The sequence below is a fragment of the Antennarius striatus genome, chromosome 17 (assembly GCF_040054535.1).
Source record: "Antennarius striatus isolate MH-2024 chromosome 17, ASM4005453v1, whole genome shotgun sequence".
Taxonomy (NCBI): domain Eukaryota; kingdom Metazoa; phylum Chordata; class Actinopteri; order Lophiiformes; family Antennariidae; genus Antennarius; species Antennarius striatus.
Window position 1 is genome coordinate 16,003,797 of NC_090792.1, and position 22,773 is coordinate 16,026,569.

A 22,773-nucleotide genomic window follows, 5' to 3' on the forward strand; every position below is an offset into this window, starting at 1 on the left:
TGACATGTAGCCTGACAACGACGATATCAATGTTAATGATACTTTGTGTGAGAACACGTGAAACTGCCACTATCGCTTTAAATTATTCTTCTACGGTACAATCCCAAACAGAACACACCCAACTGATAGGTAACCTCAGAAAACAGCAAGGCATTGTGGGCATTGAAGTTCTTTGGACTTGACACACTCGCTACTCATCTTCTGCCGCTTCATCCGCCCTGGCGGGTCACGGCGGATGAAGCTGGAGCCTAACTCAGCTGGCATACGTTGTGAGGCCGGGGACACTCCGGGCACGACGAAACTCGCTATTTAATTGCTTGTTATTACTATCATTATTATTTTTTATTCATTTATTTATTGTCGCTTACGTGAATACATTACTTTTCCTTTCAGAATTTTATAACCAAACCACTGCTACTGGATCTGATTTTGAGGCATTTCCTCTTATCAGTTAAAGTTTCATACTTATAACTAACAGAATCAAAATATCTCTGCTGGGAAAAACGGAAAGAACAAAACTGAACAAGCCTTACATCAATCCGTTAAATGCAGATTGATTCGTAAAAAAAACTATTACATTCAAAGACAACACTTCTCAGAAAACTGATAATATATCTTTTTATTTACATATGATGTCTGTCTTCCTTTTGAAACCCTCTATATTTACTGATTCAAACTTAATGATGATCACTAGTTCCCGGTGTAAGCGAGGCCTTCGACGATTCACCGCTTCCTTTTTGACTGTGCGCGCTCTCGCTGAATGCGCGCGGTTTTCGGCATGCACGCGCCCCCCCCATCGGCGCGCGGCGGCTGGTCGGGCTTCCAGTCACCGCCCCTTCCTCCTCCAGCCGCTTTTCAAAATCCGCTACGGACGAGAGGAGGATGAAACACCGCCGAGGACACAAAGCTTGAGCCAGCGCCCGAAGTTTTGGGAATAAAACTACTTCCAGCTACGAGGAAACCACGACGTCACAAAGAGAGACATGTTTTAGAGAATGTTTTATTAGTTTGGTGTAAATTTGGAAGAGGAGCCAGCTGTCGTCCACATTTTGAGACTTTGGTGAGTGTTTGTTTAGCTGCGTCTTCTTCAGTGTTCCAACAGTTTTAAATTGTAGGATGATGTCAGCATCTCGAAGCTGACCGTTAGCTTGGTGAGCATAACCCATCATTTCCTTGTTTTAAACTACTTTTAACTGGCTTATCATTCCACATGTAGTTAGTGTTTTTATCGTCACATAACTAACTTAAAAGCGAACTCCTGATTAGCTCATGTGTTACTCTTGGAACTGTTGGCTATGTCTTCAATACTCACTGTCAGTATGAGATCGTTTGCTTTCAAATGTTAAAATGTCCATGTTAATGTTTTTCCGAAATTTTTCAAATGGCACATGGGTGATGTTGCCTTTGCAAAATGTTCAAATACTGTAAGAAAAGACCTACTTAAAAGAAAGCACAAAAAATGCTATGTTAACAATTCAGAAGTAAAAATCCTGCTTCTACTGGATTTCTGATTCTAAACCAATTCTGATTCTACAAATGATAATTGTTTGAATGGGTTGGGCTGTGTTTTAAATATATAAACATTTTGGAGTAGCTTGAAGTAGAAAAACTCAAGTAAACTACAACTGCCTTTACATTGGATTTACTTACTTTGGTTAAATAATCCTGCAGCACTGGTTTCAAGACTCCAAATATGATGCAAATAATCAAAAACAGGATTTTTAAGAGCAACATTCGAGTGTCTGCTTGATTATTTCTGTTGGGTTCTCTCCGCGACATCTCAGAAGATTTTATTACAGAATTAAGATATGAGATTAACAACAACATTTCTGAAAGGTATGCAGATGATGTCCAAAAGTATTTGCTCAAATTCATCATAGATTCAACAGTTAGTACCAGTGAATAGTGTGAAGGATTTACCTCTCTGTAACCAGGGCTAGAATGCTTCTTTGACTGCAACAGATGCCAAAACGTCCTCAGTGACCAAGCTGAGCAGGAGGGCCACCAAGATAATTGACTCCGAAAACTTCTCAGAGGATGTAAACTGAATCAGTGTGACAACTAAATTAAAGTGTGTAGGGAAAAACATCATGTTAAGGTCAGACTACAGCATTTGTACAAAAACATATTTTTTAAATGTCTGCACCATTTGCTGTAGAGAGGCTGCCACACTGCTGAGTGATGTTTCTTCTTGCATTTCATAAGCAGCTGAAATGTGCAGATGCAGAAGACTGATTTGGTTTCTGTTTCTATTGTTTGTGGTGAATGGGGAGTCCAGGTCTGGGATTGAGGGGGACACCTGCCCAACCAGTTGATGATGTCACAAGCAGCTGGGGTCAGGAGGGGGCTCTTTGTGTGTTAGGCCCAAGCAGAGAAGTTTCAACTCATTAGATTTAATGGTGTATTCTCATTATCAAAGGTCTTAAACTCAGGATGTATGAAATGAGCTTGTTTGCATGAAGTGATTCAGGTGTTATTCAGCAAAAGGTTTTATATTTGTACCAATGGCAAATTTGCAGCAATTAGCATGCAGATTGTGCAGTTAAGAAGACTAGACTGAATTACAACAGTCATGCCTGCTGGATTCTGAAAGTCATTTTAAAGTGAATACATCTTACATGAGTCAGTGCTCGCTTTTCTACTTTTACATTGGGTGTGTTTCTGACATGAGGCTGAACCGGACTTGGATTTGTTTGGATCCACAAAAAGGTTAAACGTTTCTCATTGTTTTTCAATTCCAGCAATGATGCATCTGACCAAAAAGTTTGACAACTTTGTCCTTGTGTCTGGGACTGATGCTACCCGCCAGCAAATTCCGTTTATAGGTTTTAACCTTTGTAATTAATTCCAGCTGCATTTTCCATTTGGTTCAATGCCACATTGGCCTTTAGTTTCTTAATATTGAGTATAACATGTGTGTAGTATAAAGAACATTTAGTTTCATATATAAAAATTTACCATTTTAATGTTCATCATTAATAGACATTTCACGTGCAACATTTTTATTCATTTGTACCAATTCTGACATCTTAAAATTACATGCAAGTGTGTTCAGTGTGACATTTCCCTTTCATGCAGACAAAGGTGTTAACACAGAGTCATGACCACGTCTATCACTTTACCTGGTTGTGTAATCATCCTAATTAGATTAGCCAAAGCCTTGGCCAGAAGTGACGCTGGCCAAGGCAGCTCAGTCGCTCAGATAGAAGTGCTGATAGGAACAGATAGTGTTGATTAATGTTTCCACTATTTGTGAGGGTCTTTTAACAATGATAGGATCTTTTATGCTGTAAATTTCCAATGAAGGGATTTTGACTTCTTGTTCAACTTTATTAAATATTTTTTTTGTGAAGATGTGGAAAAATGGAGATTCTTCTTTCCTTTTCTTTCAGGACAGGGTGCTGTCCCGTGGAATGGGTGACACCCAAGAGCAGGGCTGCTATGAAGAACGTCTAAAAGATGTTTTTAACAGTTTTGATGCCAGTGGGTCGGGCTCGCTGTGTCCAGAGGAACTCTCTGACCTCTGCCAATCCCTGCAGCTGGAAGACACTACACCAGCTCTTCTACACATGTTGCTGCAGAACCAGGACTGCCTCACTGCCAGGGTTAGTTCAATACCTTTGGGTAACAACACATTTTAGTCTGAAAGCATCTTTTTGATATCATCGGTGTATTTTTTGTGTTGTAGCCTTTTTGCAGGTGCTTCTGTAAAGCTGCTTCGGCTCTCAGTTCTTTTGTGTCTTGAGGCTCATTGATGCTTAGTTAGGTATTTTGTTGAGGAGAAAATGTTCCCCCATCAGCCCTGATTGAAGGTGTCTGTCGTCAGGACGACTGAGGCAGCTTGTCAACATTCACAGATGCCTTTATTTGTGGCTTGAATGTATGAAATTTGAAGGGCACTGGTTTAATCTGTGCAGTTGTTCTGCGTATTCACAGGATCTCTAGTGGGTATGGTTTCAGCCAGGGTTTACGCCACACTTTTCAATCAGGTTGCATTTTTGTACAACCATAAGCGTGTGGACATATGGATGGCTTTTGTTTCGTGTGTGTTTGTGTGTGTTTGGAAAGGACAAGTGAACTGAATGCTGTGCTATGCTATTCAACAATGAAGTCAAAAAACAGAATCCACCCACAAAAAGGTGGCAGCCGCCGGCCTCAACAATGAGAATCACCATATTCATGGTTAGCAGCTGTTGAATCAAGTGTGACCTCCCTCCTCCACCCAGACAGCCAGCCTCCACCCTGCTCATGCAGAGTTCCATCTAGTCTAAGGAATTTCCTTCACTTTTGTTTTGTTTAAACTTTTTTTGAACATACTCTGCATTGCTGACATTTTCTCACATGTATGGTCTTCAGTTAAAAATCTAACCCTTTCCCTTGTTTCAGGTTGACTTTGAGCAATTCAAGAACGCACTGATTCTAGTGCTATCATCATCTAGTGAGCAACCAGAAGCAGGCCATGAAACAAATACAGGTAAAGTCTGGAATTCATTTTTTAAAAGAAATCTCATGGCAATCTGTGAATCAGCCTTTGAGTAACCCTGCTAACAGTCAGCCAGACACACAAAAAATGTATTTATTTTGAATCATAGGTAACAAAACCATGATTCCTATTTTATTTGTGGCCATAAGTGGAGCAGCTTCAGAACAGATTCAGCTTTAAGTCTGTATAAAGAGCCAAATGTGCTGGACTGATGTTGTTAAAATACAGCATTCGTGGGATGTTGTGTTGATTTATGTCAGGCTCCTGGTTAATATATTATTATTTTACAGCGTTCACCTCAGGGGATGTATGCTTTGCATCAGAAATGGTTCCAGTTGTTTAGTTTAATGTCTGTTTTATTGAAGTAGAGAAAATAATTATGAAAGACTTTTTTTTACTTGATTGTTTCTCATCATATCTCGACAGAGTCTCCTGATATTCAACCAAAGTTTGTGAAGGGCAGTAAACGTTATGGACGCCGCTCGACACCGGAGTTTACGGAGCCTTTACAGGACTTGTCTGATGTTGGAAATATAAATCTGGTGGAAGAGACGAACCTGAACGAAAACTATGACTCAGCTGTTCCCAGGAAGCGTGAGGTAAAAAGCTCAGACCGGCACTGCTCTGAAATAGATGCCATCCTTATCACTTAGTGTCCTCGGATGAGCTTTTTTTTTCCGCAGGCACCAACCGGCAGCGTTATTCTTAGCTAATCAGCTTAAAGAAATGCGGGGTTGATCCTGAATGTGAGAAAGAGACTCAAACACAGGATTCACAAGGATGTTGTTCGTCGCATAACAGTATTGACTTAAATTGACCCTGCTGGAATAATGAAGCTTTGACAGGAGTGTTTGTTTAGTATCACACTTAGCATAGTGTCTTATTACATGATTGTGCTGGCTTTAATGGGATATTTACAAAAAGAAACAGTGCAGTGACAGGTGGTTAGTATTTCTCTTTATTGAGATGTCTCTGGTACAGGACAGTAAATGGGTTCCTGTGTCACACGGTTGTGTAAAACTGTTACGTATTTGTGTTCATGTACAGTATTTTCTCCACATTAAAATACACTGGATTATAAGGCGCACCTTCAATGAATGGCCTATTTTAAAAAGTTTTCATATAACAGGCGCACTGGATTATAAGGCGCACTATTGGTTTTTTGAGAAAATTAAATGCTTTTGGGTGCGCCTTACAGTGCGGAAAATACTGTACTTGGTCTGTTTTACACATAATTCACAGACACCATATGGTAAAAGTCAAGGATTTGCTTCCCGTTGTGACCTTTGAACTTGTGATCTGAATGTGGAGGCATGGACGTGATGCAGCAGAATAAATCACGAAAGAGAAGTTTCACCAAAATGGTTTAATGATGGTTCAGCATCAGCTCATGCGTGTTAATATACTGTGTATTGTCCGAGTTCCTAACTCTACCCAGATGCCTGCCATTGAATTGACCCGTGTCTTGGTATTGACTAATTTAGGTTGCAGCTATGCTCTAATGCTTGGCGTGGAGACAAGCAGATGGGGATGGGTCAGGGGGCTGCAGACCTGGTGCTTTGTGAGGAGGAGGGACTGTGATGGAGGAACAATGAGCCACACTACCCCCACCCTCAGAGATGCCTACAAACCATGTATCAAAATGCCACTTGCAGAATCCCATCTGTTCTCCTTTCCCCTCATTTCCAAACAATAGAGCATCATGCTAGGATAAGCTTCGAGAGCAGGGGTCATGTCCAGATAAACTCCTCCCCCTTTTGTATTACCTGACAATCATAAAAAAATGTAGGCCTTTAAAACTGACAAACTTTTAAAGAAAAACTTGTGAACTATCTAAAATCTAAAGTGTTTCCAGCTTCAAAAATGTTCTTTAATTCTTTTGAAAAGGTAGTGGCCTAAACATAACAAAGTCTTTGTAACAGTTTGTGGACAGGCTGGGAACAGTGGCTGTAGAACGTAATAATAATAATATAATCATTGCACCAAAGTAAGACATTTATGAACAAAATGGCCTGCTGAGGATTATTTAACTGTTGGCCTGTGTGTGATGTAATATCTGTTTCTCCAACAGCGCTGGAACTCTCATGACACAAGCACAGAGGAGTATGAGGCAGAAGGTACGTCAGAGTCCCAGTGGAATCATGAAATTTACATCAGTAACCACGTTCTGAGTCTCTTATGTGTATGTGTGCGTGTGCACGTGTAGGCCAGATGCATCTCTGGAACCCAGATGAGCCAAGTACTCCACGGAGATCCAACAACCCTCTGTCGTCCCTTTCAGAGGAGACACTGCGGGAGGCCTGCGATGAGCTGGCGATATCTTGGGATGGACGTGCTGCTCACTCTGAGCTCCTCGCTCTCTGTGAACACCTTTGCCTGGAGGTGAGAATAAGTGTGAATGGAAACAGTTTTTTTCAGCGAAGCTCAACAAATATCACAATCGGTATTTGAGTACAAATGTTAAATAAAACTGGAATGAACTCTGGCTGACGTTACGCAAAAATTTAATGCTTTTTGCTCTAAATGAATGTTGGTTTTAACATCAAGAACATGTTCAATTATTTTTCAGTTAAATGTGGATGGGCTCCAGAGTCTATCAGGAGATGGAGTCATGAGTGTTCAAGAGTTTGTTTGCAGGGTTGCAAACCAAAACAAACCGCCAACTCCATCATCCTCCACCCCCTACAGACAGCTGAAACGACACCATTCCACTCAGGTATTCCTGGAGTTTATGTAATTTTTTCTAAATCATTTGTTTTCCTTTTCAAGCTTTTTGTGTAGACAATCACTCTTAAACAAATAAAGATAAAACAGGTTACATTTAATCCGCAAAAAGTTGGAATTTGCTGATTGATAACCAGATTTGTTTGTCCATCCAGCCCTTTGATGAGGGCGGACGAAGGATAGCTACTCCTTCTGTCCTGACCAGCACCATTGGAATGCGTTTGTTCTCCACCCTCGATGATGGTACAGGTTTCACTCCTGTCAGTCACATCCTGGATGCCTGGCTAGAGGAGGGAATAGAAAACAGCAGTGAGATACTGCAGGTACCAGAACTGTACTTGTCATTACTTTAACACAGAAACCTCTGTGTAGAAATAGGATTTTGGAACAGATTTCATATTTACCTAAATGTTTCTCTAATTTTTTGACTATCTAAAAATCATGATGGAAAATATTATTTGGACACGTATACATATATGTAGACGTGTATACAGGGGAGCGGCAGTGGCTCAGTGGTAGAGCAGGTCGTCTAATATTCCCAATATCCGTGGTTTGATTCCCGCTCCCACCCAGCCACTTTGGAGTGTGACAGTGGAATGTTTCAGCTCACCTCCGGAGCACTTCCGAGGTGCCTCTGAGCAATGCGCCGTCCCCCTTACAAGTTGCTCATTTGGGGCGCACCAGGAAGGAGCTGCCCACCACTCTACCTCCCATTGCATGCTTATAGGCCCTTGTGTGTGTGTGCGTGTGCTACAGGGGCTTGTACACACTAATATGTATGCATGTGTTTGATTAAGAATTAATGCTCTTAATTTCCTTTTGGCGATCGGACAAGTATACAAATTAAAAAATATATGCCTGTTAGTCTATTAGCATTTTTGCTGTCATGCAGATCTGGATATAATACAAATCTGAGCAGCTCAGTTTTATTTTGTCAGTATTTCATTAACCATTTTTGATTTTTGCAGGCCTTAAATTTCAGCCTCGATGGAAAACTGAATCTTTACGATCTCACCTCAGCGCTTGAAAACGAGCTACTCGTTACGAAAAATGGGATCCACCAAGCAGCACTGGCAAGCTTCAAAGCTGAGATCACATATCTGCTGTGAGTCAGCACAATAGTAATTATATCTAATTGGTTAGCTGTATTTTTTAACTAGAAATAAAAGAGGAATAAAAACCTGTACGATTACTTTTGGCTAATTTCTGTCATTATTCCTTGCCTTTTTCTCATTAGAGAGAGAGTGGACAGAGAAGTCCAGGAGAAAGAGAAAATCCGATCTGACCTGGAGAAAGCAGAGAGACTAAAATCTCAACTCGCAACTGAAGTAGATGAGCATCACTCTGCTATTGAGCTCACAAACAACCTCAATCTCAAGTAAGTTATTGCCCCGGCTGCATCATGTTTTGTTTTACCATTGATCTTAGAGCTTCATCACAGCAATTTGTCTCCATACATTCAGGTGTGGATTATGAATTGATTTCATATTTAACTTGCAGGAAGCTTGAACAGGACCATAAAGAGAAGTTGACAGCAGTGCGGTTGGAGCTGATGAAGGAGATGGAGCAGCTCCGGCAGCAAGCTGGTCTGCAGCGTGAGCAACTGGAAGCAGAAGTCCAGAAGATCAGGGAGGATGAGTCTTTTCTCAGAGACCACCTCTCTATCTCTGTGAAGGTGCCTTTTGATTTTATACTGGGCTTCATTTTTTCTCTCTCAGAACACTTATATGCTTATCATAAAAGATGATTCTCAGTAATTGTAAGCATAACCTATGTTGTTGGTATTTATCTTTTGTAGGAAAACAGACGTCTTGAAATGGAGCTGCTGGACAGCAATGAAAAATTTTTGGAGGCACAAAGCCAAATTGCAAAACTCCAGACATCTGTGGATAAAATTATTAAAGAAAAGGTAAGGAGAAATAGCCTTTTAATTCTGTTGTCATCTTCTGTTCTGGTGATTGGAAGATGCTCATAGTGCTACACACATTCTTTCAACCATTTTTTTTTTGAGGAGTTTTCCTTCTGGTTTCTTTGACACAGCACTTTGGTCGACTGCGGTTGTGGTAAAGTACTCGACAAATAAAGATTGGATTGGACACATTAAAAACAGGATTACAAAAAAGTGCTGCTGCCATTTTCATGAAACTTGGTGGAAAGATGTAGCATGGACCAAAGAGAGACAGAAATTATTTTTATGTAATCTTTTTTTTTTGGTAGGGTTCCTTAATTCCCCCCTCTTTTAGCAAAATTTCCAAAATGTAATGTTGCTCCTGTTATATTCCCAAAATTTTTACCACATTTGACAAAAATGTGTTAGTTTTAGTTGTGTTGCAGTCCCACTTCAACTATTCACAACCCTGTGTTGACATGGTTCTAACAGTGTTTACTGTGTGGCGGTTGTACCTGAGGTTTGCTAGTCTAGTGTTTCCTGTTTTTAATTAAATTCTTCAGTCTGTCTATCTCCTCTTCACCTTAGCATATTTGATTTGAATGTTTTTGAACCGAGCGACTACTAACTCCTGTGTGAATTTCTTTAGTTTGGAGACTTGGACCCTGGTAGTGCAGACATTTTCCTGCAAGAGGAACAAATTAAACAACTACACATCAGCTATGAAGCCCAGTGCAGGGTAATTTCTATCAATTCACAAAAAGTGAACATAGTATGTAGTCTGTGGGGCTCTTTTTTTCAATTCATAATTTACATAATCTTTTTAACTTCACTTAACAGGAACTGCAGGATCGTATTGATGAGCTGCAATCAGAGCTGCAGGAGGTCCAAAGTCTTGGACGAATTCATCAGCCCTGTCACAAACCTCTATCTGAAGAGCTGGAGAGTAAAAGTCCTGGCATGGAATCGGATCCAGGTCAGCAAACACACATTCTGACCCAGGGGAACCCATTATAAACTACTAACTGCTTCTCTTCATTATAACATGTATTAAATCTTTTTGCAGGCATTGGTTCTGAAGACGTTCAACCATTTAGCATGAGTCTGGAAGCAGAGATGATGATGGAACAGCTGAAGGAGCAGCACCTTCTGGAAATGGAGGATTTGCAAAACCAGCTGCAAAGCAAGGTGAACCTATTATCTACCTTCTATTTGGTCGTCCCCCCCATAGGAAGTTATGTTTTCACCCATATCTGTTGATTTGATGGCAACTGGATCACCCAAATTCTGCTGGATGAATTTCCACAAAATATGGTGGGAAAAAATATTCAATGAAAAAAAAATCTAGATTAAATGTAGACAAAGCAGACAATACAGGATTTTTCACTTTCCTTTCAAAAAACAGAAAAGATTTCCCTTAATCTATGTGAAGGGGCACACATCAGGCAAACCTGATAATTTGGCCTTACTATATACAGTATATTATACACTCTGTCAGTCCAATACTACAATGTGTCACGGTGCTTTCAGACCTGATAGGAAATTAAATTCCTCTTTGTTCTTTGTATATCCACAGATCAATGAATTTGACAAGATGGTAGAAGAGAAGAATGCATCCCATGAGGACCAGAAGGCTTCCTTAGCCCTCCAGTACCAGCAAGAGATCCAAACTTTAAGGGAGGAGATGGCCAGCATCCAGAACCGTGCACAGAGGCTCCAGGTCAAGCTAGAGCAGGCTGAGCTAGAGCAAACGCAGGCCAAGCAAAGAGAAGAGCAAGAAAATCTTCAAGAGGAGGAAGTGGGAGCTCTTAGACAGGAGCTACTGCAAGCACACACCTATGCTGCAGACCTGGACGGGCAACTTAAAGCTGTAGAAGCCCTGCAGACTGATAGGGATCAAGCCCTTCTCAGTGAGATGGAGGAGCTAAGAACCCAACATGCAATTGAGATTAAGAAACTGGAGAAGGAGCATATAAATCTATGTGATGCCAGGCTGGGAGAGGAGAGAAAAATACTGCAGGAAGAAAAAGCTGAGATAGAGATAAGATTGTTACATGATTTTGAGAGGGAGAAGGAACGACTGCAGCAGGGCCACGAGGTTGAACTAAAGGCCAGGCTCGAGGAGACGAATGTGAGGTTTGAAGAAGAACGCAGTGAGATTGTGCAGAGGCTGACAGAGCAGTGGCAGAAAGAGAGAGCTCAGCTGGACGAGCAACATAATGAGACTCTGCAGTTGCTGCTGGAGGAAGAGATGTTGAGACTCATCAGGGAGCAAGAGGAGAGGGAGAGCAAGCTCAGGGAGCAGTGGGAGCAAGAAAGAGCCCAAATCCTGGAGTGTCAGGAGGAGGTTCTGCTCAATAGAATATTGCAAGAAAGAATCCAGCTTCAAGAGCAGTTTGAGCAAAGGGAGAAAAAGCTGAAGGAGGAGTGGGAAACAGAGAAGCTACAGCTGGAGGAGGATTATGAGGGGATGCTGCAGGAGAGACTGAGTGAGGAGAGAGCCAAGTTTGCATGTGAGATGCAGGAGGAGGAGGAGAGGCAAAAAATCCTGATAGCAGAGGAGATGGCTTGTCTAGAGGCGAGTCACAGGGAGGTTGTAAAGGAGATGACTGTCAAGCACACTGAGGAGAGGGAGGCTCTTAGCAACATGCTGGACAAACTACGAGATGACTTCGCTCAAGAGAGGTGAGACTGCTCTTTTTTTATTCTGAGATTTTTATCGTGAACTTCCTTACCTACGATAATTGCCATTCCCAGGTCAGTTCATACATTTTAAACATGTTGCTGATTAACGCAATGACCGAGAAGGGGAGAGGCAGTTGGCCTGTTTTGTTTGTTTCTAGCTAAGTATGCGTTTAAGATGGTATAACTTCTTTGATTATATCTTTTATTCTTTCAACATCAATCAGAATATAAAAATTAATGGACTTCAGCTTCTAGATTATCAAACAGCAGGTTGTACAAAAGAATTGCATATATCTTGAAGGTGTTGGTAGGCTAATCCCTGGACAAAGCCATGCAAATGTTTTTCAGTTTTTACACGAAGCTAAGATGATCAGCTTTTGGCCTGTAATGAACAAGTGGGTATGAGAGTAGCATTATGTGATCAAACTCTGCAAGCAAAGTCTCCAAAATCAAAATGCTTGGAATAATCCTTGAAAATAATCTCCCATCCGACGTGAAAGCCCATTTTCCAAGTATTGTAATTTTTGCTAATAATATTATGAGGTCAAATATCTGTTGTAACATTCAATGACCATGTACAGGAAGGAAATCGAGATCAGCTTCTCCCAGAGAATCAAGGAAGTGGAAGATCGTTTCTTGGGAGATCAAGAATCTGTTGCCAAGCACGTTCAAGATAATATTTTGAAACTCGAACAACATTATCAAAGTGAAATAGAGGCCCTTTCTGAAAGCCATGTCAAGCAGAAGCGCCACTGGGAGGCAGAGACAGAGGAGGCCGTTGAGAATGCAAGGCAACAAAGGCAAATGATTGCAGAAACCATGGAGCAAGAACAGAAGAGTCTGGATCAACAGTGGAGAAAAGAACATCATGAGCTAGAGAGGCTTCATCAGGAGAAAACGGAAGAACTGATCAGGAAAAACAAGCAGCTGCAAAATGAATTAGATGACTTTATGATCGCAGCTCAGAATAAAGAGATAGAGCTGAGTAGGCAACTGAACGACCTCCATAACCGACTTCAAGAAAGCCTGGAGAAAGGAGACAAGCTTCACATTCAGTCTGAGAAGAAGGCACTTGAGACTGAACTGTTGCTAAGTCAAATAGTGGAGGATTTTAAAGAGGAGAGGGCAGAACTTCTCAGCAGCCAGGCAGAACTTGAAGCAAAAATCAAGATGCTGTCTACTTACGAGAGACACAGTATTGAGAGGACTGAGCTGTTAACCGAACGCAACGCTATGAAGATGAAGCTCGAAGAGATGGAGATACAGCTCAAACAAGTAGCAGATGAGTTTGAGCTGGAGAGGAAGGAGCTAAAAGAACATCTATCCATCCTTGAGTTAAAAAATGGTCAAGAAAATGATAGAGAAGAGCTTCTAGCAGAAAGAGATATACTTAAAATGAGAATTAAGGAGCTGCAGATGGAATTAAGTCAAGGATGGTCTTTTTCAGAGAAAGCTGAGGAAGAAGAAGAATCAAATGAAATCAATACTTTAATGGAGATGGGTGTGGGAAGTTGTTGTGTACCTTTGGGAAATGGTCTCAACAGTAGTGCAAATTATTCAAATAAAGAACATGTTTGTTTCGCTGTTCTGAATAGCTGTTCTGAAAATATCAAAACTTTGGACCATGACACCAATGATGATCCAGAAGAGGGCACACTGGAAGTAAAGAGAGAATGTGAACACAATGGTCAAATATTTGAGATGGTAAACAAGGAAAAATGGGCTGAAAGAGACACCAAAGCCAGCTGTATGTCAGCAGATGTTGGACATGAATCATGTGGAGGCTGCAACCCAGATTTCCCTGATCCAGAAGAAAAGAATTCAAATATTGACACCAGTGTTTCCCAGGAGACGAAATTTGAGGCGGCGGTGTCATCCCTTCAGGCATCTGAAGGTGAAGATGCCAGCAAAGATGAGAACGGAGTGGCTCTTGGATCTTGTGAGAAAAGAAACATGCCTCAGGTTGTCCCAGCTTTGGACGTCGGCAAGCCTTCCCATGAAAATGGACCACATCATGAGACTGTGGTCGACTCCTCTGTGCTGGAGGAGATTGATGATCCTGATACACTGACATGGATGGATGCTGAGGTTACTTGTTTACCAGATGACTTCCATGACTGTGATGCTTTAACAGCTAAGATAGAAGATGATTGTCTACAAACAGATGAAGAGTCTGAGTCTGATTTGGAGGACAGGAAATGTTCTTTCCTTAAACTACAAGCTTCATACGGCACTGCGACAGAGGAGAACATCCTCCTACATGAGAAGATTTCTCTGCTTCAACAGAAGACTGAAATACTAGAGAATCTTCTGGCTCACAATAGTGAAAAGGTCAAATATGTCCACCAGGTACAGGAGGAAAGCTACAGTCTCAAAGTGAAAATTCTTCTTTTAATGGAACATGTCAAAAAGCTTGAGATAAAGACCTTAATGACGAGACATCTTCAGATTAGATATGAAGATTGTATGTGTGAAAATACTAGACTGAGGGACCAAAACAGTGGACTTGAAAAGAGAGTTTGGAGCCTTGAAGACATGATTTTCCATGATTTCCAAGACCATTTCAAGGTTTCACTGATGGAGGAATTTGGAAGGAGAGAAGAGAACAGTAAGATGTTTAGTGAGTTAAAGGGGGACGGTCTTTTGTCTGGACGATCAGAAAGCCCCACTGAGGACATCCTCCTGGATTTCACCTGTCAGCCAGACGTTCAAGTTGAAGCACCGACTGATGTAGGGCGCTGTGGGGAGTTTGAGAAAGAGAACACAAGCATTCTCAGAGCCATCAACGAGCTACAGGACAAGTCACAGACATTAAATGAAACAACGCAAGCTCATAGGTAATGTGGAGACTAGGGTTCCATCCCTCCGTGTCCTCATGGCTTCCCAATAACCCATCCAGTTGATGCTTTTGTTCCAGAGCATAACATAGACCTGTTTCTCCTACCTGTGGTCATATCTGTGATCCCTTTTGAATGAAGAATCCAATGGAGAACACTCGTGCTACCTTTTAATCCCCATAGATCACCAATGGAAAAACAATCCAATCCTGTAGTTTCAATGTTTATAAATTAGGGTTTGGGTACGTTTAACATCCAAAACATCCTGTCAAACCAGGATTTCAAATTCTACAACTGTGTGTGTATTTGATTTACCATGTGCGGTTTACAATGGTTTAAAACGGTTTGTTCAGTGAGTCTGGGAAAAACTTGAAACCTACCCAAACCCACTGTGAACTCTAGAATCAGATGTTTTCATTATTTGGGTAAACATTCTAAATGTGACTTTGACCTGATTTTATTGCAAATTATCAGACTTCATTTTTTAAAAACTTTATTGATAAAAAGTTTTATCTGTTTTTAGAACCAAGGCCAGTCGTCTTGCTGAAGAAAAGCTTGTCGTCGGACAGAAACTCACTGCTTTGAAAGAAGAGGAATTGAAACAGACCCGGGAGGAGTTGACGTAAGACACAAAATATGTAATGGGAAAATGATTACTTCTCCATTTTTGTATTGTTTTCTAAACTGATCTTCACATTTTTGATTGCAGACAAACGTTGGAGCTCTTAAAAGAAGGGAGGATTGCAGCTCAAAATGCACAGGGAAATCTCAAGAAACAGGTACTGCTCCTAATCTGTTAAACCATTCAAGCTATCTTTGCTTAAATTAGCATATTAGTGAGCTAACATTTTTCAATTTAGACTCAAAGAAGAGTAAAACGGCCAGTGAATTTGTTCAAAACTAAATAACTTCAAATACTTCCTTCTTTGTGACACATCGTATCCATTTTTTTTACTTTGGTATTCCCTGTTTTCATTTTAACATAGATCTTTGCCAACACATTGTTAAAGTAAAATTGGTGAGGTCACCAAAGCCTTTAACATTCATTTAATGGGGGAAATCATCCGGTGGTATTGAGATGTTTCACAATTCCTTCATCCGGAATCAGCTGATGAGACGTTCGGATTCTTGTTCTTCAGATCTCAGACCTCTGTCTGCAGAAGCAGCAGCTTGAGGATGAGAACAGGATGCTGTCAGAGAAAGATGCAGAAAATGTTGGTGAGGTGGAGAATCTACGACTACAGCTGGTAGACCTGATAAAGGAGAATAAAGGAAGGGAGGTATTCCCCACCGAAGAGAGGACGGAGGTAAGCAGTCTTGTGTGACAGTTTGATGGTTGTCGTGGCGTTGTAGCAAGTAGTTAATTGATGGTTGTTTTGTGTTAGCTGGAGGCTTGTGTGTCTGCTCTGAAGATAGAGCTGACCAGAGCGCTGGAGGGCGCAGCAAAGCTGGAGGAGAAGAATACCCAGCTGTCCCAGCAGCTCTCTGGTCTTAGAGAGAGGGTGAGTGTCAGGCCATTGACCCTCGCTTTTTCCCCATTAAGGCAAACGACAGTGTGGCCTTGATCTTGATAAAGTGATTAAGCATGAAATGTTGAACTTTCATCATTATTTCCTGTAATGATGAAAGTTAACGAATAGTTTGAGTGACCTGCTGAGATGCAGGATGTAATCTGGTTCCTTCCATCTGTGGTCATCTTGTTCTCAGGCAGTAAAAGTTGATCACATGGAGAGTCAAATCACTCACTTGGTCGACGAGCGGAAGAGTTTAGACAAGGAGACTCATGGCCTTCGCAGCCAGCTTGACAAAGCTGAAGACAGGGTGAGAGTCTGCATGAGTTTCAAAGAAAACAAATCGACCTGACAATTTGTCATATTTGTGTTAGGGTTTATATGGCTTAAAACTTAAAGATTCAGGAGAGAGTTGAACTCTGAATGTCACTCAGCCTTCCTGTATCCTCCGTAGGTGAGGACCCTGGATGACACTCTTCAGACTGCCAACCATCAGAGCGCTCGTCTGATGGCAGACTTCCGTGTTTTGCAGAAGGAGAGGGATTCCCTCAAACATGACATTTTGCTGCTGCACAAGCGTTTGCAAATTGTCACTGATAAAGTAAGACGTGAAGAACAGTTCAACCAAAATGACATTTCTGTCTTTGTTTACTAAAGGAGAATTTGCTGCACTCCCTTCAACAAATGAAAAAGCTGAGAACTGTGGTTGTCTTAAAGCTTTTCAGATCAGTCTGCGATCTCAGTTCTTCAAGTATATTCTCAATTAAGTGACTCTTTCAGTTGGTTAGGAGAAAAGTGAACACTGTGATGCTCCAGAAATGTTTTGAGAACTAAAAAATGTCACTTAGCTTTCAGTTTGACATATTAATGAGCTGATAACAAGGATTTAAAGCATAAGGATTAAAAAAAAACAAAAAAAACAATTAGCCCGTCATCGCATTTTTAAATGGAACATTTTCTTTTCTTTTTTTCTCTGGTTGTTTGTTTTTTTTGTTTTTTTAAACTTGACATTTGCGTTGACATTTCTACACAGAACCGTGTTTTGGAGAAAGCCTTGCACTCAAGCAGTCTTCATAATCAGAGCAAGAAGCGCTACAGAAATGAGACATCCCAGCTGATGGACCAGGATCAGCAGCTCCTGAGGCAGGAAAACGAGAAGCTCCATGCCGAAATGCACAACATCAAAGAAGACCTTGTGCAGTCCAAAGAAAAGGTGATGAATGTGTGATACTGTTTGTGCTTGTCTTCTTTCTGTTTGCCTTTGCTGTATTCTACAGTGTATATCCAGTCACTGCAGTATGAGCTGGTGCTGTTCGTAGGCCATTCTCTTGTTGAACTTCAGTAATTCAACAATAACCTATTATCTCCATCTACAACATATAATAGAAATAATCCCAGTCCAGTGTCCAGGAGCCACTGCAACCATAACTGAACAACAAATGGCAGATAGAGAAAAAAAGAAAGCAAGATAAGATCTGTATCCCCTTTATTGTTTGTCTGCAGGTCCGTCAGCTTGATGCCACCATCCTGTCCTTGACAATGCACAAACAGTCGTCTTTGGTGGCAGCCTTGGAACAAGAGAACGTCTCTCTGAAGCAGGAGCTCGAGGAACAAAAGGAGCTCACCAAGGTCTGAACAGCACAAACATACCAAGAAGGTTTTCTCTCCCCAAACATACTGATTGTGTGGCGTCTCCTCGAAATCTTATTGCATGTGCTTTGTGTATCAGGGCCATGAAGCAGGACAAGGACAAGCTGAACTGGAGTCCCTTCAGCAAGAAAATGAGGCTCTTAAAGATCAAATGGCTCGACTGTCAGCACAACTGTTGGATGTAGGTCTTTCAACTGTTATCTAATTAATACTTTATTATAACTTGTAATGGAATGATTTGTGTTATCTCTCTTCAACCTGTTTTTTTGCCAGGTTTCTCTTGGTGTAAGTAGCACAGGGTTATGTTAGTATTGTGTCTGTTTCTCTGTTGATTATTTTTCTTCTTTTTGCAGACATTTCAGGCTCATTTTGTTGGACTTCTGCCTCCATCGCCTCACAGGATGCCCAGGGGCCAACATCAAGGCGAAGATCAGGAAAATGTGCAGGTACACAGCAAACTTAACCGCTGATGGCATAAAAATATGTTCATCTCAAGTGCAAAACAAATGGATAAAGAGCTTTTAAATATTTAGCAAACAGTAATTTCATTTAAATTCAAAACCTGAAAGAGCAGTTGACTACCTGGAGAGTCACTGAGATGCAAACACACACCCATGTTCTTCTATTGGTGTTAGTGGTCATTAAAACCTGGGTCACGACACGTGAATTGTTTTGGGAGATAATGGGAATTAAATGTAAACACTTTTACTGTCACTTTGTGTTTTCACTCAAATCACTCAGTTCTTCTGTTGGAAAAATATGATTTTTAATTTTTTTTTCCTTTTTACTTGTGATCATTTTTTTATTTTCCGTCACCCTCTCATGTTAACACTGTTTGATGTGGTCCTTGTCACAGATCCATCTCAGCACGTCTGTCTTCATCTCCTTATGTCAAATGTTCACTTTGGGTTGGTGTTGAACCTGTAGCTCCTGTGTGTTACTGATCTCATGTCAGAACTGAAGGCAGCTGCAGGCGTGTCTTCATCTGTCTGTCATCAGTGACATAGCTGTAGGTCATGGTTTTGTATATTAGCCCCAGAACTTAAGTAATGCTGCTTCTTACTGATTACAATCAAATGATTCAATGTCATTAAATACATTAAATATACAACTTGATATACCAAGCAAATAGACAGTGTTCAGAGATCCCAAACCTCCAAAGCAGGTTAGTTTCCTTTTGTCATTACACTTCTGTCATTACATGACAGTTTGATCCTCTTAATATGACTCATTAAATACATTAAATACATTAATACATTAAATATACTACTTGATATACCAAACAAATAGACAGTGTTCAGAGATCCCAAACCTCCAAAGCAGGTTAGTTTCCTTTTGTCATTACACTTTTGTCATTACATGACAGTTTGATCCTCTTAATATGACTCATTGACCATGAAAACCTCTAGATTTCAGAATCACATTGATTTTATCTATTTGATAGTAATTTAGAAAAAATATTAACCCTGAAGTTAGAGGGTAATAATTTAGCAGTTGCTCTAATCCCAATGCAGTAAAGAATCCTATAATATTATTGTGGGTTGAGATGATGATCCAGATCACAAACAGTAACAATAATGTTCTTAAATGTTCTTTTGCCCTAACCCAAACTCTCCCAAGTAAAACTGAAACCAAATCTAAAAGCAAAGAAGTGAACATGTCAGTGCAACATTACCTCTTTGGTGAAGCTAATCCTTTTCATGCGACTTATTTACAAAGTAAGTCAACTTTAGAATGTATGCTGCATAAAAACAATTTTAAGTATAAGACTATTTCAAAATTAACAAAACTAAGCTGTTATATTTTTCACATCTGTTTAAATCAAGAAGTCAAATCAAACATCAAATTTTTTTTTGTAAGATGTTTTTTTTAGTTGGGAAAAATTTCATCATTGTGTCTCCAGACATAAGGATCTTTTTAAAATGATAGAACCTGGAAACCTGGAAAGCTCATCACGTGAACAGCTCTTTGTTTCATTCTGTCGTTAAGAGCCGAGTCTTATGTTTTGCTGTGTTTATTCATCATTGTTTCTTGTACATTTGTGCATCATGGCTGGTATTTTCCTAGACGTAACATCCATACAGACTTGTGTGAAGGCTTACTTAGACTAGGAAGGTTTTAGGATGAGAGGACAGGTAGAGTCTTGGTGAAGTGAACCTGCCTTTTCTCCCCAGGGGGCGATGCCGGATCAGAGGGCGGCTCACGCAGACAGCTACCGGCGGATTGGTGGACTCTAACACCAGCATCTTTTCCTGCTCTAGCCTCTCTCTTCTGCTCTTTCTCTGCTATGTTGGGATTTAAGTCCGACCGTGGTACTTGATGCATCCTTATAGGATAGCCAATGTGGCAACTGACTCAAAAGCTGTGAATGTGGAATTGTGTTCCTTTGCTGTGAGGCAGCAGGAAAGGCTGCTAGTTTTTCCCAATGGGATTTTATTGGAATCATCAAAAAAAATCACACCTCACTTGAACATCCTTTTTTAGAGGAAGGTTTTCCGTCCTGTTTTAGAAGCATTAAATAAAGGAGAACTGGTGTGTATTCATCATGTCTGATACAGGGTATGTGACATCATCAGAGGCTCCATCACATGCTGACACCTTTCTTTATGGTTAGCAAGGAGATGAAGCCTTCTGACAGTTTACTGATAAACAGGCAAAATTCACCTGCATTTGTCAGGTAACGTTACCGCCTGTCTCCATTCAGGTTTTATAATTTCCACTCTTTCTTCTGTTGTTTATGTAGGTATTTCTTTATTTGATGCTTCACATTGTGAACATTTTCTTCAATTGTAAACCGTTGTATTTTCTGGTTTCTTGTGTTGGTTTTTCTGTTGCACAACCAAAGTGAATCAATTTTTCCTCTTCAAACATGTTACTCTAAAACTGTTAATTTTTAATGTTTATCTCACATTAATTCTAAGAACAATGTCTTCAGTAGTGTGTCTTCATATCCGTTAATGTCATATTTGGTTTTTTTTGTTTTTATGCACTAAATCTAGACAAAAATGTGTTTTATTTATTTAAATAGTCATGTTGGAGATTGTTATTTATGTTTTAAATTATTTTTGTAGCTAAATACAATTTGATTTTATTTATGTTTTATTTATTTTTGTCCATTGCCTTAGTACTGCATCAGAAGTCATTTAATAGTAAATATCAAGATAAAATAAAAGCATCACTTTTCTTACAGTGTGTCTCAAGTTGATTTTCTTCAGCACTTCCTTTTTCTAATTTTTAAGAATCATATATAATGGTTGCGTTTGCACCATTTGTTGATACTTTTCCATTTCTTCTAACCAGGATGACAGAGAGAGGAAGATGAAGAACATGGAGGAACGCATGAAGGAAATTGAGCTATCGCTGCGTAACGTCAAACTGCTGCTCAAAGAGAAGGTTGCTCAGCTGAAGGAACAGGTCAGTCCAAATACATCGTATTTATCGATAGAGTGGCACAACATATTGTTAGTTCTAGAATGAACTAACAGTTTGATCATTGTGTCTATGTAGGCAGCTAATTTAAATGATTTAAACTTGTTGCTTTTTTTGTCTCGTAAAAAATTACATGAAATAAGATGTTTCCTTGCTTAGGAGGCATCAATCATGCATGCAATCTGTTTTTTAGAGGTGGTGAATTCTGTTAAACTAAATGAAGTTGCAATCTTTGTTTTATTTTATTACTAATCATGATTTGGTATTTTCTTGTATGATGGATTTTTATTTTAGAATTTCTTATCATTTATGACTGACTGCTAACCCTTTTTAGAATGCATTTTGAAGAAAAAAAATATTACTGTGGGTTTTTGTGCAATCTTAAATACGTAATTATTATTTCACTGGTTTACAAAGGTAAAGATAAGAACAAGTGACATTGTTTAATTACTGTTGATATTTTTTTATTTTTGACATTCACTAGGTACACAAGAACGGCAAAGCTGACGTGTTGATCAACGACCTGTACGTGGAGAACACCCAGCTTCTGAAAGCTCTGGAGATCACCGAACAGAGGCACAAAATCACAGAGAAGAAGAATTACCTGCTGGAAGAGAAGATCTCCAGTCTGAACAAGATCGTACGCGAGCTGCACCCTACAGCCCTTGAGACACTACCTTACCACTTTAAATGCTCATCATGAATCATGTGTTCTACAAATCCAATGTACTGTTTGACTGACAACATGCAACTAAATGCACTCTAAGTTTTGCTAACCTCGATATGTTTATTTAACCAAAAAAACTATGAAGAACCATGTTTCTGGAAAGAAAAACATCTTATTTTAGCCTAATTTATACTTTTTTTTTAGCTGCAAAATTTTTCTTTCCTTTATGAAAGAGAAACAATACTGAAGTGCTCTATTTATGAAGTGTTCTTATGTCTATGTTGTCAAAGACTTCAATTACGTTAACCTGTGCTTTCCCCGTTAAGCCTTAATGTGAACCAAAACTATAGATTGTAAAATCATGTAAATGCATAAAATAATCAGGTGACGTTTTCGAGACTTTGATACAACACTACCTGAAGTTAAATTCACTTTTGTTAATATGAAGGTGTGTCATCATGAATGTTTGTGAGTCAGTGCTGCAGCATGAGCACTGAAGTCAAACAGGGTAATGCTTTATTAAATGTGAAAATTAAAATGAGTTATATTTGATCTCTTTTTGGACTCATTTGTGCTGCTATTTGACAACGCCAGCAGTGTTCTTCCTTGTAATTATACAGGTCTATTTTTATTACCTGTAATAATTATGAGGTTTGTATGATTAACTATTTCTGCTTTTTTTTTTTTTCTCCAAACCGAACAAATCGATTAAATGAAACTATCACAAAAGTCATATTGTGTCTCCATACATCATCCAGGACCGATTCTTCAGTTTCAGCTTTAAGTTAATTTAATAATTCTCGACTATAGACGTATTTTTTAATAATGTGTATGTTCCGTCATTATTGGAGCATCTCCTCCAGACGCAGCGTTTCCAGATGGGCTGGGCCGACCAGAAG

General features: G+C 39.9%; 1 protein-coding gene across 6 annotated transcripts; it reads left to right on the forward strand.

Annotated features, from left to right (window-relative positions):
* Window positions 1-878: 878 nt before the first annotated feature.
* nin (ninein (GSK3B interacting protein)) lies at window positions 879-22,569 on the forward strand. 6 transcript variants are annotated; one of them, XM_068339414.1, is made up of 29 exons: window positions 879-1,060; window positions 3,393-3,605; window positions 4,387-4,474; window positions 4,910-5,082; window positions 6,555-6,600; window positions 6,690-6,865; window positions 7,053-7,199; window positions 7,363-7,530; window positions 8,176-8,312; window positions 8,445-8,585; window positions 8,708-8,882; window positions 9,006-9,116; window positions 9,745-9,834; window positions 9,936-10,071; window positions 10,162-10,283; window positions 10,672-11,780; window positions 12,362-14,617; window positions 15,141-15,239; window positions 15,327-15,396; window positions 15,757-15,924; window positions 16,003-16,119; window positions 16,325-16,438; window positions 16,583-16,729; window positions 17,162-17,341; window positions 17,632-17,757; window positions 17,858-17,959; window positions 18,132-18,224; window positions 21,079-21,192; window positions 21,692-22,569. In XM_068339414.1, the coding sequence occupies exons 2-29, from the start codon at window positions 3,414-3,416 to the stop codon at window positions 21,908-21,910; spliced, it is 6,816 nt and encodes a 2,271-aa protein (XP_068195515.1). In that variant the 5' UTR covers window positions 879-1,060; window positions 3,393-3,413; the 3' UTR covers window positions 21,911-22,569. The 6 variants fall into 6 exon arrangements, with proteins under 6 accessions (XP_068195515.1, XP_068195510.1, XP_068195511.1 ...); XM_068339409.1 differs by lacking the exon at window positions 12,362-14,617; XM_068339410.1 differs by lacking the exon at window positions 12,362-14,617 and having other exon boundaries at window positions 6,765-6,865.
* Window positions 22,570-22,773: the final 204 nt, after the last annotated feature.

What these genes read in the sequence shown, in the direction of transcription:
- nin (XM_068339414.1), top strand. Translation starts at nt 3,414, where the DNA reads ATGGGTGACACCCAAGAGCAGGGCTGCTATGAAGAACGTCTAAAAGAT. An exon ending in GCTGAGATCACATATCTGCT is followed by an intron (nt 8,313 to 8,444) that starts GTGAGTCAGCAC and finishes TTTTCTCATTAG; the next exon opens with AGAGAGAGTGGACAGAGAAG. An exon ending in GAAACAACGCAAGCTCATAG is followed by an intron (nt 14,618 to 15,140) that starts GTAATGTGGAGA and finishes ATCTGTTTTTAG; the next exon opens with AACCAAGGCCAGTCGTCTTG.